This window comes from Staurois parvus, unplaced genomic scaffold (assembly GCF_062004578.1).
Source record: "Staurois parvus isolate SC_StPar_1 unplaced genomic scaffold, SC_StPar_1.0 ptg000014l, whole genome shotgun sequence".
Lineage (NCBI taxonomy): Eukaryota > Metazoa > Chordata > Amphibia > Anura > Ranidae > Staurois > Staurois parvus.
The window spans coordinates 15,952,557-15,970,912 of NW_028317810.1; the positions used below are offsets into that span (position 1 = coordinate 15,952,557).

The 18,356-nt window shown below is 44.0% G+C and overlaps 1 protein-coding gene across 1 annotated transcript in view; it reads right to left on the reverse strand.

The window, feature by feature from the left end:
- CHSY3 (chondroitin sulfate synthase 3) overlaps nt 1–17,516 on the reverse strand; it is a 555,518-nt gene extending 538,002 nt beyond the window's left edge. Inside the window, exon 1 of the mRNA XM_089677692.1 lies at nt 16,797–17,516. Within this exon, the coding sequence (XP_089533818.1) occupies nt 16,797–17,412 (616 nt within the window). The 5' untranslated portion in view covers nt 17,413–17,516. The remainder of the gene's footprint in view (nt 1–16,796) is intronic.
- Nucleotides 17,517–18,356: the final 840 nt, after the last annotated feature.

Below are 18,356 nucleotides of genomic sequence, written 5' to 3' on the forward strand. Positions count from 1 at the left end.
GACTGTGAGAGGAGCCTAGTGGGAGCCTAGCTCCGTGGGCCGGATTAAAAGGTCCTGCCGGGCTGTATACGGCCCGCGGGCCGTAGTTTGCCCATTGCTGGTCTAGACAGTGCTAATTGGCCCTGTGCTGATCACATGCACTCACCCAAAGAAACAAAAAAATCTCTAGCAATGCACACCAAACTGAGCATGTGCAGAGTGCTTCCTAGGGCTCTGTATTATCATCAGATGGATTAGGGACAGCAGAAGAAGAGGAGGATCAGAGAAGACAGGATCAAACATTCTTTTTACACAATGCAGAGGATTAACCCCTTAGGTTCCACAGTGAGAATAACAAGCATGATTTACTGCATATACAGACTATGCTGATCACATGCACCCACCCAAAGAAACAAAAAACTCTAGCAATGCACACCAATCTGAGCATGTGCAGAGTGCCTCCTAGGGCTCTGTACTATCATCAGATGGGTTAGGGACAGCAGAAGAAGGGGAGGATCAGAGAAGACAGGATCAAACACTCTTTTTACACAAAGCAGGGGATTAACCCCTTAGGTTCCACAGTGAGTATAACAAGCATGCTTTACTGCATATACAGACTGAGTTTACTGTCGTGTGTTTGGTAACACTTTAAAGAAAACTAAAGGATTTTTTTTTACTTTTGGATAGAGTGGAGGTAGAATAGAACACCTGTCAGGTGTTTATTGATGTCTGTGTCCCCTTTAAGGAGATTCACCCTTCCTATTTGCCCTGTTTACCATTATCATTGAAACTGAAATGAAAAGAGAATCCAAAATTTGTGGGGGGTTTGAGGTTATTCCCAAAATAGAGGGGGGCATCTTCCAATGGGACACAGATGGCAAAAAATAAAAAAAAACTGAAAGGGGTTATAACCCTCCCTTACTCTATCCCAAAAAAAAAAGTTTTGCCTATAGTTCTACTTTAAGGCAAATATACTGTTTTTGCTCCAGAGCTTAGTACATGTGATAAAGCTTCACGTTATAAAAAATACCCAATCACATGTTAGGAAAAAAAAGCATTTTTGCTTGCACATGATTGGATGATGGAAGTCAGCAGAGCTCCCCACTCATTTATCAAGTTCTGTTTTTAAAAATAGTAGAAAATATTAAATCAACAAAACATGAAATTGCTATATTTCTTTTAATTTGCAAAAATAAGTGCCATAAGGTGCCACCAGCACAAATATTAACCACCAGCCTACAGGGCACTTATACCCCCTTCCTGCCCAGGCCAATTTCCAGCTTTCAGCGCTGTCGCACTTTGAATGACAATTGCGCAGTCATGCACACTGTACCCATATGAAATTTTTATAATTTTTTTGTGACAGATAGAGCTTTATTTTGGGTGTATTTAATCACCTCTGGGGTTTTTATTTTTTCTTAAACAAACCAAAAACCACTGAAAATTTTGGGAAAAAAAATGTTTTTTCTTAGTTTTTGTTATAAAATATTGTAAATAAGTAATTTTTCTCCTTCACTAATGAGGCTGCAGTGATGGGCACTGATAGGCTGCACTGATGGACACTGATAGGTAGCACTGATGGGCACTGATGAGGAGGCACTGGTAGGTGGCACTGATGGGCATTGACAGGCATCACTGATGGGCACTGAAAGGCAGCACTGATATATGGCACCTGACAGGTGGCACTGATAGACGGCACCAACTGGCACTGTTAAGCGGCACTGATGCACACTGATAGGCGGCACTGACTGGCACTGATTGGCGATACTGACTGGCACTGATGGGTGGCACTGACTGGCAGCACTGATAGGTGGCACTGATTGGCATTGATAGGTGGCACTGACTGGCACTGATGGGTGACACTGAAAGGCAGCTCAGATGGGCACTGATATGTGGCATTGATGTGCACTGGTAGCACTGATATGTGGCATTGATGTGGCACTGGCACGAGGCACTGATGAGCACTGACACAAGGCACTGGTGGACACTGACAGGCGGCACTGCTAGGGCTACACTGATCATCAGGGCACACTGTTCATCAGTGCCCTGATGATCAGTGTACATGTCCCCTCCACGGAAAGCCGATTACCGGCTCGCCTCTCCTCACGAGCTGTCAGCGTGACAGCTCGAGAGGAGAGAAATGCAGATAACCAGCATTTCCCTGTTTACATGTGATCAGCTGTGATTGGACACAGCTGATCACATGACCAGCCGACATCTTCGGCTCTTTCCGTGATCAGTGATCCACTGTGTCCCTCGCATGCGCGGTGAGATTGGTTAAAGACAAAATCTGTCACAGAAGGACTGTATCTGTGGCTGGCAGCAGCAGGGTGATAGTTGCAGTGAGTGGAGGATGGTGGATCAACACTGTAACAGATCCCAGGCTGGAATTCCCCAGGCAATTGGGTGAGATAAAACGCTGTGACAGCAGGCAGCCCAGCCCACACACACAGAGAACACCTAAACTGAGCGATCCCACACAGTGACAGATCCGACACAACACAGCACCACCAACACTGACACAGATCAGCAGGCCCAACAGGCACTAGAAGCGCAGGCTGTGGGATCGTGATGATGTCATCACTCGCTGGCACATTGCACATGTGATGGATGTCCTGTCATCCGAGTCACACTCACTCAGACACGACACATCAGAGTTAGACATTACCTTCCTCCACAGGCGCAGTCCTGCCTCCGCTGATGAATGGGAAGAGAAGGGCTGGAACTCCACAATGATCAGCAGCCACCAGCTGGCTTGCAGTAAGGGACTGAGTCTGAGAGGAACACTTGAAGGATTGGCAGCTCAGCTGCTACACTAGCCCCAGACACCTGGCATCTTCCTCTGTCCTTTTTTCCTCCTCTCAGCTGGAGGATCATTCATGACATGGCGGTGTCCCACGTAGTGTGCGGCCTGTGCTGAGCCCAGGCGCCCCTAGGTGGCAGTGTGCCCTAGGCGGCTGCCTAGTTTGGCTAGTAGTAGCACTGGCCCTGATCATGAGTTGATATAGTCATTTTTAGCAGGGGTTCCTGAGACTGGAAAAATATTTGAAAGGTTCCTCTTTTGAAAAGATTGAGAAAGGCTTCATTTAACCATAGACAACACTTTTTTTCATATTGGATAGAGTAATGAAGGGTTATAACCCCTGTCAGTTTCTTTTTTACCATCTGTTTTCCCTTTGGAAGATGTCCCCTCTATTACTTTTCTGGGGAAAACACCAAATTTAGGATTTTCTTGTCATTTCACTTTCAATCATAATAGTAAACAGGACAAATAGGGTGAATCTCCCTAATGGGGGCAATAAAAACCTAGTAGGTGTTCTAATGCCTCTTCCCACTATCCGAAACAAAACAAAAAATTTTCTTTAGTTATACTTTATGTAAATACAAAAGATATTTCTAAATGTCAAATATTGAAAGAAAATAATACTTAAAAAAAATCACACACATATATATAAAATGGACAGCACAGTGGCTAAATGGTTAGCACTTCCGCCTGGCAGTACTAGGGTCGTTGGTTTGAATCTCAACCATGGCACCACCTGCCTGGAGTTTGCATGTTCTCCCTGTGCCTGCGTGGGTTTCCTCCGGGTACTCTGGTTTCCTCCCACCCTCCAAAGACATGATGGTAGGTTAATTAGATCCTGTCTAACTTGGCCCTAGTATGGATATGTATGAATGTGAGTTTGGTACCTTCGATTGTACAGCACTTGAGGGTTAGGGACTGATGTGAACTTGCTAGATAGATAGATAGATAGATAGATAGATAGATAGATAGATAGGCACACATGTGAAGCGCTGCATAAATTGATAGTGCTATATAAGTACTTGTAATAATAATAAATACCCTTCTTCCAAATATAAAAAGACAACGTTGTGGAAGAAGGGTATTTATATATGTGTCTGATTTTTTATACTATTTTCATTCAATATTTGACATTTAGAAGGATATTTTGTATTTACTACATTTAACTTAGTTGTTTTTGATACACCACAGCTGTCCTGTGAAAGCAACTTCCATTTGATTGGTATTCGAGTCACCTTTTTCCTTTTTCATTCTGCTACAGGGACCAAACTGACTTAGTTAATTGCCATATTTCTACGGTTTAAACCATATTACCTCTTTATTAGCAAAAAGGCTGACAGGGGTTCTAATCCTTCTGCAATGTATCCATTCCACTAGATATTGCATGCGATAAGAGAGAGAGAGAGAGTAGTGGTTAATGATTCATACTCTGAATGGTCTAGGGTTGTCAGTGGTGTACCCCAAGGTTCAGTGTTGGGACCCTTACTTTGTAATATATTTATAAACGATATAGGTTCTGGGATTAAAAATCCCATTTCAGTCTTTGCAGATGACACCAAGCTGTACAGTGGAATAATGTCCTTACAGGATGTCTCCAATTTACAAGCTGACCTCAATGCCCTGTTTAATTGGGCAACTATGTGGCAAATGAGGTTTAATGTTGATAAATGTAAGGTTATGTACTTGGGGGCTAAGAATATGCATGCATCATACATACTAGGGGGGTACAACTGGGGGAATCAATGGTGGAGATGGATCTGGGAGTTCTGGTAGATCACAAGCTTAATAATGGCATGCAATGCCAAGCTGCGATTTCTAAAGCGAGCAAAATCCTCTCTTGTATTAAAAGAGGTATAGACTCCAGAGAGAGAGATATCATTTTACCCCTGTACAAATCATTAGTAAGACCTCATCTGGAATATGCAGTTCAGTTTTGGGCACCAATTCACAAAAAGAACATTGGGGAAATGGAGAAAGTAGAGAGAAGGGCAACCAAACTGATAAGAGGCATGGAGGAGATCAGCTATGAGGAAAGATTAGAGGAATTGAATTTATTCTCTCTTGAGAAGAGGAGATTAAGGGGGGATATGATCAACATGTATAAATACATCAGTGGTTCATATAGTGAACTCGGTGTAGAGCTATTCACCCTGAGGTCATCACAGAGGACAAGGGGGCACTCTTTACGTCTGGAGGAAAAGAGATTTAATGTCCAAACACGGAAAGGTTTCTTCACAGTGAGAGCTGTGAAAATGTGGAATAGACTCCCTCAAGAGTTGGTTCTTGCCAGCTCAGTGGATTGCTTTAAAAAAGGCCTGGATTCTTTCCTAATACACAGAATATAACTGGATACTAACATTTATAGGTAAAGTTGATCCAGGGAATATCTGATTGCCTCTCAGGGGAACAGGAAGGAATTTTTCCCCTGCAGGAGCAAATTGGATCATGCTTTACTGGGTTTTTTGCCTTCCTCTAAATCAACTGTGGGTATAGGATTATAACTTTTTTTTTTTTGATTGAACTGGATGGACTTTTGTCTTTTTTTAGCCAGACTAACTATGTAAAAATGCTGCATGGTTTCATGAGATAAATACTGCATGCCTTATTTTAGTAGCGTTTTTTTGTGACTGCCCAAAAACATTTTGAAAATCGCTATGAGGTATTTCTCTGTAAATTTGAAAGAGCAAAATACTGTTTTGTGAATGGAGCCCAGTGGGAGGAATAATGCTCAAGCACTGATATTAGTGCCTCATTGTTGGTGTCAGTGGGAGGAATAGTGCCCCATCATTGGTGTCAGGAAGAGGAAAAATAACCCATCACTGGTGTCAGTGGGAAGAACAGTGCTCCATCACTAGTGTTAGTGTCAGGAGTTAGGCCCCACTGTTGCTGAGAGTGGGGGGAATAATGCCCCAAAGGCCGGATAAAAGCAAGCAAAGGCCCACATCTGGCCCCCAGGCCGCAGTTTGGAGGTGACTGCTTTATACATATGGGGAAATGTACTCAAAGTTTAAGGGCTGGTTCACACCAGAACACAGTGCGGGAAAGGAGCTTTCCAGATGTTTCCTGCACAGCAGTCTAATGCATAACCCTTGAGGTCTGCATGCAGTGACAATGTAACGGTAATCACACCCCATATGCAGAGAGCAAATGCAGTGCATCTGCAGGCACAAAAATTGCATGGTACCGCAGTACCATACAATTTGGTGCATTGGTGTATACCAGCCGTAAACCGATTAACCCCTTCACGGCGACTGTATTGGGCTTTTTTCCGTGGGGCCGCATATTTCTGTTCCCGTCTTCAGGGGCGGACTGACAACTCATGGGGCCCCCGGGCAATAGGGGATCATGGGGCCCCTGTGTCCTTGCCCAAATTCAAAAAAGCCTATGAAAAAGGTACCAGGGGCATCTCATGGGGCCCCCTACTGACCCCGGGCCCTCGGGAAGTGCCCGAGTTTCCAAATGGTCAGTCCGCAACTGCCCGTCTTTGTTATGGGAGCATGTCACACAGCTCACTCACAGCACAGAGACCGGGGTCTCACCAAGAGCCCAGGGTCCTGTGGTAATGATCGAGACCCAGAACTTCCGATTCCAGGTCACCTGATCGCTGTGATAGCCTCTAATTGGCTATCATAGTGATCAGTCTCTGTAAAGTCCATCCGCTTGTTTTCTCTCTCTGAATTGAGGAGAGAGATACATTCTAAAAAAAAAAAAAGACTTGTGTAAATAAAAAAAATAAAATAATATTTGTGATCATTTAAAAAAAAAATTTCTAGATCAAGGTTTGGGTCAAGGTCAGGGTCAAAGGTCAGGTCAAAGGTCAGGGTCAGTTTTTTGGTCAGGATTTTTTTCTTAATTAGTATCAGTGTCAGTTAGTGTCAGTGTATTTTAGGCAGGATAAAAAAAAAAGCAAAATTTGCCGTATTGTTTCTGGGCCATACTACGGGTACAAAAAACTAACATACATATGTGTGGTATCGTTCAGGAGCAGGAGAATTTATTTTGAGTTGTTCTTTGGAGGTAAGTTATGGTAGTAGCAAGAAATATACAGCTACATTTAATAAAAAAATCTTCTGGGTAGTGGGGCACCAAAATTAAAATTCTGATGCCGAAAATTCAGAATGCGTGTGGCCCAAAATTAAAACTGAAATGTCTGCGTATGTGGGGGAGGGGAGGCTCAAATTTTTTTTTTTGTATTATTTAATTTTTACTTTAATGTGTATTTTTTCTTTTAACTTATGATTTTATTGCTATCACATAGATGACCAATAGTCCCCTATATAATAGAATATAAGTGACAGGTCCTCTTTGTAGGGGAGAGGGGGTGGGGAAGTGTGTGCAAGGAGGGGGCAGGAGAGGAGCAGTGTATCCAGTGAGGGAGCAGTGTATATAGAGAGGCTCCCTCACTGGCTGACGTAATTTTTTTTCTCCCTTCACTATAGCTCAAAGAAGGTGCTGTTGTTCTGCCCACCGCTAAAAGTAACAAAGGGGCGAGGTCACCCAGTGACATTACCAGTGACCCCGCCCCTTTGTTTCCTTTAGAGGAGGGGAGAATGACAGCTCCTTCTTAGAGCTATAGTGAAGGGAAAAAGAAAGCCAAAAATTACATTTAAAATCCGGCAGTGACATTTAGCAGTAGCTCACTGTACAAACTGCTCCTCTTCTGCCTTTAAACAGCCCCCCCCCCACATCTGCAGTACACACAGCCCCCTGTAGCGGCACCTGTATCGGCTACATTTTTCAAATTGGCAAAATGCCAATAGGGCTATTTTCAGCAGATATGTTTTGGCAGCCGAAATTTCAGTTCATCCCTAATTTTGGGCCAGTTTTCCTCCGATAATAAAAAAAAAAATCAGGAGATATCCATTACCGTTCATGACCAAATGAAAGCCCAATTTGTCCTGAAAAAAACGCGGTATAATCCACCTGGATGTACAAAGTAGTGATGATATGTACGGTTTTACTAACACATGCCAAAGTTGCTAAATTATGCTTAGGCATTTAGATCTGTTTTACCCATAGGCACGAAGGGGTGGCAAACAGCTAAACGCTCCGATGACATGCATACAATTTATGCGCCAAAGTATTTGTATTTCTGTTCATCCAGTCCTGAGATTCGCACTACCAAGCCAGACAGCACAGCCTGGTAGGTGATACAACCTGCAGTTAAAGCGTCAGTAAATACTAGGAATACATTTCTTTTATTTGCTCCCTTTTGGTCTATTAAATATACAATTGAAAGTGTTTTATTATATCTGTTCAACAAGTGCAAAAAAAAAAAACAATTATCTGTTAATCCAGTCAGAAATCTTGTGAGCTGATAACTTCTTGTACTCTCTGTCTATGGACTGTTATCAGCATTGTTCGCTATTTCCAAGAACTACAAAACACCTCCCCCTATTATGGGAAAGAGAGGGAGGTGTTATGAAGTCTTAAGGCTTGTGTGTAAACTGCCGCACCTGTGAGAAGCGATCTATGTTCGGATTACTTTTCAGAGTAGTTTGACAGGGGAGGCAATATGACGCCTCCTCACTGCCTGTTTTGACCCCATAACTGCGGCATCAAGAAGTTGCTGGATGTTTGGAGCACTTCCCTGTTTTAGGTTTTAAACCCTTACATATACCCAGTGAAGTGATTAGCCTCAGATGATGCACACAGATGAAACAACCCCTCCTACATAAGTTGTACCTGTTTATCTGCTGTCTCCTCTTCTCTACAACCATTCAAAGTACTGAATTTATAAACCATGTCTGAGAGCTCAGAAAAAAGGAGGCATTGAGCTGAAGTAACAGTCTGCAGAGCTCAATGAGGAGAGTTCTAATAGCTGATTGGAGAAAAGAGACATGCCCTCCCTCCACACAGCTCTCAGGAACAAAGCTGAGATTGTCAATCAGCTGGAGGTCCCTCCACTGTCACCATTTATCTCTTGGTGTCAGGAAAGCTTGTCAGAAGTGACTCATGCTGATAGCAGAGGAACGGAGCAGCGGACAGAAATGACACTTAGTGCTCTTAACTTAAGACAGGTAGACACTAAAGGGATATGCTTTGTTCATATTTCATGTCTGAGATTTACAACCACTTTAACCACCTGCCTACTGGGCACTCTTACCCCCTTCCTGCCCAGACCAATTTTCAGCTGTCAGCGCTCTCATACTTTGAATGACAATTGCGTGGTCATGCAACACTGTACCCAAACTAAATTGTTATAATTTTTTAAGACAAATAGAGCTTTCTATTGCTGGTATTTAATCACCACTGGGGTTTTTATTTTTTTCTAAACAAAAAACATTTTGAAAAAAACGGTTTTCTTAGTTTCTGTTAAAAAGTTTTGTAAATAAGTAATTTTTCTCCTTCACTGATGGACACTGATAGGCTGCGCTGATGAGGAGCCACTGATAGGCACTGATAGGCTGCACGGATATGTGGCACTGATGTGACACTGCACTGATAGACGGCACTGATGGGCACTGTTAGGCAGCACTGATGGGCACTGATGGGCACTGATAGGTGGCACTGACGGGCAGCACTGATGGGAACTGATAGGTGGCACTGATTCAACTGATGGGCACTGATTGCCAGCAAACATGGGCACTGATGGTCACTATTGGCCGCACTGATGGGGCTACACTGATCATCAGGGCACTGATGATCAGTGTAAATGTCCCCCTACGAAATGCCACTTACCGGCTCTCCTCTCCTCAAGCGCTGTCAGCATGAGTTGAGGACTGCCGATAACCAACATTTTGTATTTACTGTAATCAGCTGTGAATGGACACAGCTGGTCACATGGTAAACGCAGCTCTGATTGGCCCATTCCTTAGTCACGTGATCAGCTGTGTTCAAATGCCACAGCGATCACAGATCGCGCGGGGGGTGTGGTTCGGGGAGGACGTCCATGGATGCCCTCCCAGAACTTGCCGCCCGCGCTGTAGCTGTTTTTTGGCTATAGCCCGATCAAGAACTGGTTAAAGTGTTACTAAACCGCGGACCCTGCATTCACTCTATCTGATCTGCCACAGTACACAGAACATGGTAATGCAATTATTTTAGTAAATATAAACTGCTAAATACCTTTTCTCATCAGCAGTTAGAGCAGTCTTGTGACTTCTATCAGTGTTCAGCAGAGCACTGGTTAAAGCTTGAGGAGGAGTTTTCTTTCTGCTCTAGGAGGCTGCATAACCCCTGAACTCTGTCTGGACAGTGCCGATTGGCCCTGTGCTGATCACATGCACTCTCCCAAGAAAAAAAAAAACCTTGTGCGCAATACCCACCAAACTGAGCATGTGCAGAGTGACTCCACACGATATGTCTTATCAGGAGATAAGAGGGGGGCACTGGAAGAAGAGGAGGAACAGAGAAGTCAGGATCAAACAGCCTTTTCACACAGTGCAGACGATTAACCCCTTAGGTTCCACAGTGAGTATAACAAGCATGCCTTACTGCATATACAGACTGATTTTACTGTTGTGGGTTTAGTAACACTTTAAATCTACCCCCAGTGAACTAAATATGCCCATACACAGGTCATTGTCAGTTAGAATAAATCTATACCACTCAAATCTACCAATAACTGTTAGACAGAAGGAGTGAAGCTGACTCCCTAGCTGCTAAATATTCACTTTAAAATCAGGACAGAAAATCTGGATTTCTGGTGACATTCTGGTTGCCTTTATAGAAGATAATAGTTATTGCCCAATGCAGCCCAACCTGTGTTTTTTTTTTATAGTAGCCACACATGTGTCCATTCATTTAATCAATCATTCATTGTGACCAAACAGACCAAACAATAACAATTGCAAGTCTCTCAATCTAACCAATTGTGACTATAAGATATATTGGCCATGGTGGAATATAAACAATCAATTCTGAATGATCAAATAAATATCTGTGCATGTGTCTGAGAACCGGTCATAATATGCTTCAATTAAACAATCATTCTTAATAGACTATTTAGACCTGTGACTGACAGGTCGTATTTTCAATTGATATTTTCAGTGGTGCGCAGCAATACCAAGTACTTTGAATCGTTCGGTATTATCATTGACAATGAATGACTTGTTTGCAATTGTTGGGACCTAGATGGATGATGAATCAGTATGTGTATGACCACCATTAAATTGGACACATGCATAGATAACTCAGTTCAAACCAGGCTGTGTGGAGTCGGCATGCAAAGCTGAGAAGTACATCCAGCCATAGATTTTAGGAGGCAGTCAGATGTGCAGACACATGGGGGGAGATTTACTAAAACTGGCGCACTCAGAATTTAGTGCAGCTGTGCATGATAGGCAATCAGTTTTTGATTTCAACTTGTTCAATTAAGCTTTGACAATAAAAACTGGAAGCTGATTGGTTTATATGCAGAGCTGCACCAGATTTTGCAATCACCAGTTTTAGTAAATAACCCCCACGGTCCTTTTGTTCATTGCATTAACATACATGATGTGACCCCTGAACATACATGCTAATACCAATAAAAAGATATTGACACAAGGCACCCAATGCCCTGGTCTTACCGTGGTTGGCTGAAAAAATCAACCTTGCCAGTTGCTATCTCCCTAAAATGAATGGCTAGGGAGGTTTGTTGCTATTCATAGATAATGACACCCCCCCCCCCCAGTCCAGTCTTATCCCATGATGGTAATGTGTCTACAGGTACTTCTTTTCTAACAGCATACTGTACTGTAATTCAAAGCAAACACAATGTGACATTCCATTCACTATGTACACAAAGCTGTTTACTTGAGCTGTCAGTTTAGACCCAGAAGGCTGCTAATAAGATCTAGTCTGCGACCCTGGCACCAGCTCCTCTGTAGCCACTTCACTAGTTATTCAGCATTGGCAATGAGATTAGTGATAACAGTAAGCACTAAAGTGCCACTTCGGTTTGATTAGACAGAACAATAAAAAGAAAAGAATAAAAAACCAGCACAGACATGGGCAACCTGCAACTTTGCTGGGCTGATGACAAGTCAGTCTGCTGATCTTTGCACAGAGGTGCTAGGAGATCTGGAGAAACAATGAATCAGGGCTTTTCTTTTCTTCTGACTCAGCCACTGTCAGTGTGAAGACACTTCTAACGGGAGGTACGATCCAGCCAACACAACAAGAAAAAGGTTTAACCATACTGCGAAACATTTGTAGACATTCACAATGCACAGTTGCATACGTTTTGGATTCTGTAATCTGGTTAACAAAGGCTGATGTCAGACAGGTGATTCTACCACAATACACAGAACGCCAAGGGCTGGATCACTAAAAAGCCTGCCTGTCTGTCCCTATGGAATCGCTCCCTTTGTAGCCAGAGGCAGCGACATGCCGTTCTGTTGCCAATGCTGTTGAATCTTCATAGTGGCAGACTTGGCCTTTGACATAGGGATACTTAAAGCAGAGCTTCAGTCAAACCTAACAAAATAAAAGTCAGCAGCTACAAAAACTGTAACTGCTGACTTTTAGAAAACAGCCACTCATCTGTCCCATGATCCCGCGGTGTTCTCACCGCAGCCGGTTTCACCAGCTGTCCTCTCTCTCCAGCACCAGCATCTTAACTGTGGGCATCCGGCTGTGACGGCTTGCGGCTTCAGTGCACATACGTGAGTTGCATTGCACCTTGAGAATGGTCCGTTTGTGGAGCGGCACCATAGACTTGAATGGGAGGCTTTAATGCCTCCTGATTTGATACGAGGCGTCAGTTTTGCCACGATGCAACGCAATGCGGTGCTAATGCTTCCGTGTGAACAGCACATGTGCAGAATTTTCATAGGCGTTTGAGAAGCGTCAAAACGCTTCCCAAACGCCTGTCTAACGCCTGCTGACAAAGCTAGTGTGAACGTAGCCTTAGACAGAAGATGGTCTTTAGACTGACTTCTGCTGAACAGAGAAGAGTGCACACAAACTGAATGTGTGCCGAATCTTGCTAAACCACCCAGCTTTAAGGATTTAGTTTAGTGAAATGAGATTTAAAAATGGCAGCTACGTAGCTAAAATAAATAAAATCTTTATCCTTCTGTTAAAACAGATATCCAGCCAAAAGAAAACAAGATTTAAAAAAATGACAGCCCATTTAAAGTTAAAATAACAAAACTTCGATGATGCAATAATCTTCAATCTAGAGATTTCCCCCGCAGTACTTTTAATCTGCCACTAGATGGTGATGAAAGTATCTTTGTATTTTGACAGCAGGGTGGGGACTCCTGGGCTACCCCTGACCCCCACCCCACCCTCCTTGCCAGAATACACTGATCAGCACTAGCAGCCATTGGCTACATGTGCTGATCGAATGCTGATCTGATGCCCAACATCATTCATCCTACTACTGCAGAGAACAGGTTGTCCTGGACTTGCCCCAGTGCTAATAGACAGTGAAAGGAGAAGTAGCACATTGAAGAGCTCATCTCTATGTCACTTTGCTTTCCATAAATGAACTGATTGGCTCCTTGTGCTGCTCCTTCCTCTCACACTCCAACCCCGCTGTACAGGGACTGCAAGAGGTGAATATCGAGCCATATTTAGGTACTTTCACTGCTTACATTTAAAAGTAAATTTGATGATGATGACTACAGGGTTGCATCCATTTGTGTTTTAATATTTTCAACTTTTCAATCTATATTTTTATAAATATTTGTATTTAATTATATTTGTATTATATTTATATTTGTAATGTATATATTTATATTGTTGTATGTTTATGTTATTTATATTTATTTTTTATTTTATATTAATGTTTGTGATCTCATCCCATGTGTTAGCTGGGCAAAAATGTTTTCGGGAAGAGTGGATATGGTATTCACATGCCCCAAAGCACATCAATTCACAAAAATAATACATACAACATGCATCTGTTTTATGAAAACTACAAGAGCTAATAACGATGCTTTAGGCACACTTAGAACTGTGCCACACATTAGAAAAACCACTACCCGCCAGTGCAGATCACAATGCCTAATGTCATATGGAGTGATACTGTGAGCCAAGTATGTTGTTCCTGCAGCTGTAGCCATGTGACTTCAGCATCACCAACATACTAAGTGCTTACAGCAGGAAATTCTCCACTACGACATTTAAAAAGATATAACGTGGCCCATGACATTAACAGATATGCTGCATATTCGCAGGTTAATGTCTGGAATTTCCTTTGGACATGAAGACATTTCATAGACTTTTCCATGGGGATCAAAAATGCATTCATATTCCACAAAGTAATACCATGATAAACTCGTCTGATTGGTACAAACCCTGTGAATATTTTATTGTATACCTGGTAAGGAAGGGATTTTAATTTGAAAACTGGTATAGAAGGAGGAATGCAATTCCCAATATGTGCAGGTTCGTACCTGTACTTAGTATAGGAGGGTTGTACATAATTAGGTTTAGAAGGGTTGTAGGTATGTACATTTACTTGGTCTAGCACGGTTGTAGGTATGTACATTTACTTGGTCTGAAAGGGTTGTAGGTATGTACATTTACTTGGTCTAGCATGGTTGTAGGTATGTACATTTACTTGGTTTAGCATGGTTGTAGGAAGGAATATTTACTTGGTCTAGAGTGGTTGTAGGTATGTACATTTACTTAGTTTAGAAGGGCTGCAGGTAGTAGTAGCTATGTACATTGCCTTGGTCTAGAAGAGTTATATGTATGTACATTTACTTGGGATACAAGAGTTGTAGGTATGTACATTTACTTGGGATAGAAGGGTTGCAGGTAATAGTAGCTATGTACATTGCCTTGGTCTAGAAGAGTTGTAGGTATGTACATTTACTTGGGACACAAGAGTTGTAGGTATGTACATTTATTAGGGATACAAGAGTTGTAGGTATGTACATTTACTTGGGATACAGGAGTTGTAGGTATATACATTTACTTGGGATACAGGAGTTGTAGGTATGTACATTTACTTGGGATACAGGAGTTGTAGGTATGTACATTTACTTGGAATAGAAGGGTTGTGGTTTCCAAAGAGTGAAGGTATGTCTATTTTGGTGGTATAGAAGGGTTGTGGTTCCTATGATGCATAGGTATGTGTATTTGCCTGGTCTAGAAGGGTTGTGGTTTCCATAGTGTGTAGGTGTGTACATTTATTTGGTCTAGAGGAGTTGTAGGAATGTACATTTGTTTGGTGTAGAGGAGCAGTAGGTATGTATATTTACATGATCTAGAGGAGTAGAAGGTATGTACATTTCCTTAGTGTAGAGGAGTTGTAAGTATGTACCTTTACTTGGTCTAGATGAGTTGTAGGTATGTACATTTCCTTGGTCTAGAGGAGTAGTAGGTATGTACCTTTCCATGGTTTAGAGAAATAGTAGGTATGTACATTTCTTTGGTCTAGAGGAGTAGTAGGTATGCACATTTCCATTGTTTAGAGAAATCGTAAGTATGTACATTTTCTTGGTGTGAAGGAGTAGTAGGTATGTACCTTTACTTGATCTAGAGGAGTAGAAGATATGTACATTCAGTTAGTCTAGAAGGGTTGTGGTTTCTACAGTGTGTGAGTATGTACATTTATTTGGTGTAGAGGAGTAGTAAGTAAGTACATGTGGTTGGTGTAGAGGAGTAGTAAGTACATTTGGTTGGTGTAGAGGAGTAGTAAGTAAGTACATTAGGTTAGTATAGAGGAGTAGTAGATAGGAACATGTGGTTGGTGTAGAGGAGTAGCAGGTAAGTACATGTGGCTGGTGTAGAGAAGTAGCAGGTAAGTACATGTGGTTGGTGTGCAGGAGTGGAAGTTAAGTCCATGTGGTTGGTGTAGAGGAGTAGTCGGTGAGTACATGTGGTTGGTGTAGAGTAGTAGGTAAGTACATGTAGTTGGCATAGAGTAGTAGGTAAGTACATGTGGTTGGTGTAGAGTGGATGGTAAGTACATGTGTTTGGTGTAGAGGAGTGGAAGGTAAGTACATGTGGTTGGTGTAGAGTGGAAGGTAAGTACATGTGGTTTGTGTAGAAGAGAAGGTAAGTACATGTGGTTGGTGTAGAGGAGTAGTAGGTAAGTACATGTGGTTGGTGTAGAGGAGTGGAAGGTAAGTACATGTGGTTGGTGTAGAAGAGTAGTAGGTAAGTACATGTGGTTGGTGTAGAGGGGTGGAAGGTAAGTACATGTGGTTGGTGTAGAGTGGAAGGTAAGTACATGTGGTTGGTGTAGAAGAGTGAAAGGTAAGTACATATGGTTGGTGTAGAGGAATAGTAGGTAAGTACATGTGGTTGGTGTAGAGTAGTAGGTAAGTACATGAGGTTGGTGTAGAGGAGTAGTAGGTAAGTACATGTGGTTGGTGTAGTGTAGTAGGTAAGTACATGTGGTTGGTGTAGAGGAGTAGTAGGTAAGTACATGTGGTTGGTGTAGAGGAGTGGAAGGTAAGTACATGTGGTTGGTGTAGAGTGGAAGGTATGTACATGTGGTTGGTGTAGAGGAGTGGAAGGTAAGTACATGTGGTTGGTGTAGAGTGGAAGGTAAGTACATGTGGTTGGTGTAGAGGAGTGGAAGGTAAGTACATGTGGTTGGTGTAGAGTAGTAGGTAAGTATATGTGGTTGGTGTAGAGGAGTAGTAGGTAAGTACATGTGGTTGGTGTAGAGCAATGGAAGGTAAGTACATGTGGTTGGTGTAGAGGAGCAGTAGGTAAGTACATGTGGTTGGTGTAGAGTAGTAGGTAAGTACATGTGGTTGGTGTAGAGTAGTAGGTAAGTACATGTGGTTGGTGTAAAGGAGTAGTAGGTAAGTACATGTGGTTGGTGTAGAGCAATGGAAGGTAAGTACATGTGGTTGGTGTAGAGGAGCAGTAGGTAAGTACATGTGGTTCGTGTAGAGTAGTAGGTAAGTACATGTGGTTGGTGTAGAGTAGTAGGTAAGCACATGTGGTTGGTGTAAAGGAGTAGTAGGTAAGTACATGTGGTTGGTGTAGAGCAATGGAAGGTAAGTACATTTGCTAACATCGATGAAAGTGCATGGCACGCTGTAGGCAGTCGTGGCCTCCTATTGGCTGCCTGTCTCCGGGTACCAGGAGGAGGTTGGTGGAGGTAGGTACTCGCCTTTGATGTAGACATCGTCGTCCGCCCTCATGAACCACTCGTACTTGTCCAGGTAGTGGTCGTGCATGTGTTTGATCATCATGAAGGACTTCTTCTGGGGGGGGTACGAGTCGTCCACGCCGGCCAGGGAGATGACGGGCACGGCTTGTGGCAGAGGGATGTGCTGGGAGCCCTGGCTGGAGAAGAACTCCACTTTGCCGGGGATGTAGGGCGCCCAGGTCCGGTAGGCGGCCACTGCCCGGGTGTCCAGGTACTTCTTGGCTGTCATGACCCCCACATAGAGGAAATTTCTGGGGGTGTCCTCGGGGGGTCCCCAGTCCCCGCTGCCGTTGTGGTTGCCCCCGTGGCCGCCGCTGCTGTTGCTGGAGCCGCCCGGGCTCTCCTTGTTCCCTCGGTCCTGTGGTGGCCCGGCGGGAGGGCTGGTGTCGGGCGGCCAGGCTCTTCCGTGGCGGGGGTCCCCATCCCTGGCCGGGCTGTAGTAGGAGCAGACGTTGGACCTTCTCTTCTTCTCGCTCATCTCCGCTACTTTGGGGGCGATGAGCCAGGAGGCGGCTGTGAAGCCGAGGATCAGCCCGACCCCCACACTCATCCACGGTCTGCGGGACCTGACAGCCATCGTCCCCGGATCTCCCCGGCACAGCGCTCCCAAACTTGCCGGGCTCACGGATCGCCTGGAGCAGCCCGTGCGCCGATGTCTGGGCTGCCAGCTTGTCACTGCCGCTCGCACCTCCTCCCCCTCTCCTCCTCCTCCTCCTCTCCTTCGCTGCTGCAGCTGCTTCTCCTCCTCCCCCTGCTCGTGCTCCACCTTCCCAGCATCGCAGCCCCTCCACACCCTGGCAGCACTGCCCCGAGAACACACCGCCGGGACCCGCTACAGGTGACCGGCCCCTGAGCCGTCACCATCCCCTCCATAGGTGTCGGTCGGGGCGCTGACATGATGGGAGGGGAGCTGGCCATGTGCTTCCTACAGAGCCATGGATCTGCTCAGAAAAGTACTAGCAGGGTGTCCTCCCCCCCAAACATTCCTGCCTGTCATCTACAGGGCTTCTCCAGACAGACACAAGTCCTCCCTCCAAGCACTGCAAGGGTTAACGGCTGGCTAGGACAGTGGGCTCCAAACTGCGACCCTTTGATTGCCTCTATGTCACCCAAGGGGCACTATTCCTCCCAATGACACCAGCAATAATAAGGTACCATTCCTCCCACTGACACCAGCAGGGTGAACTACTCCCACTCACACTAATGCTAGGGCATTTATCCTTCCACTGACAACAAAGGTGGGGCATTATTCCTCCCAGTGACACTTAGGATGGGGCACTATTCCCTCTACTGACAAAGAGGACGGGGCTCTGTTCTTTCCAATGACACCACAAATGGGGCACTGTTTCTTCTATTGACACTAAAGATGGGACACTATTCCTCCCACTGATACATACAATGGGACACTATTCCTCCAAAAGGCACCAATGATGGGGCACTTTCTTCCAAGTGACATAAATGATGTGGTTTTGACACCAGTGATGGAGCACTATTCCTTCCACTGACACCAATGATGGGGCA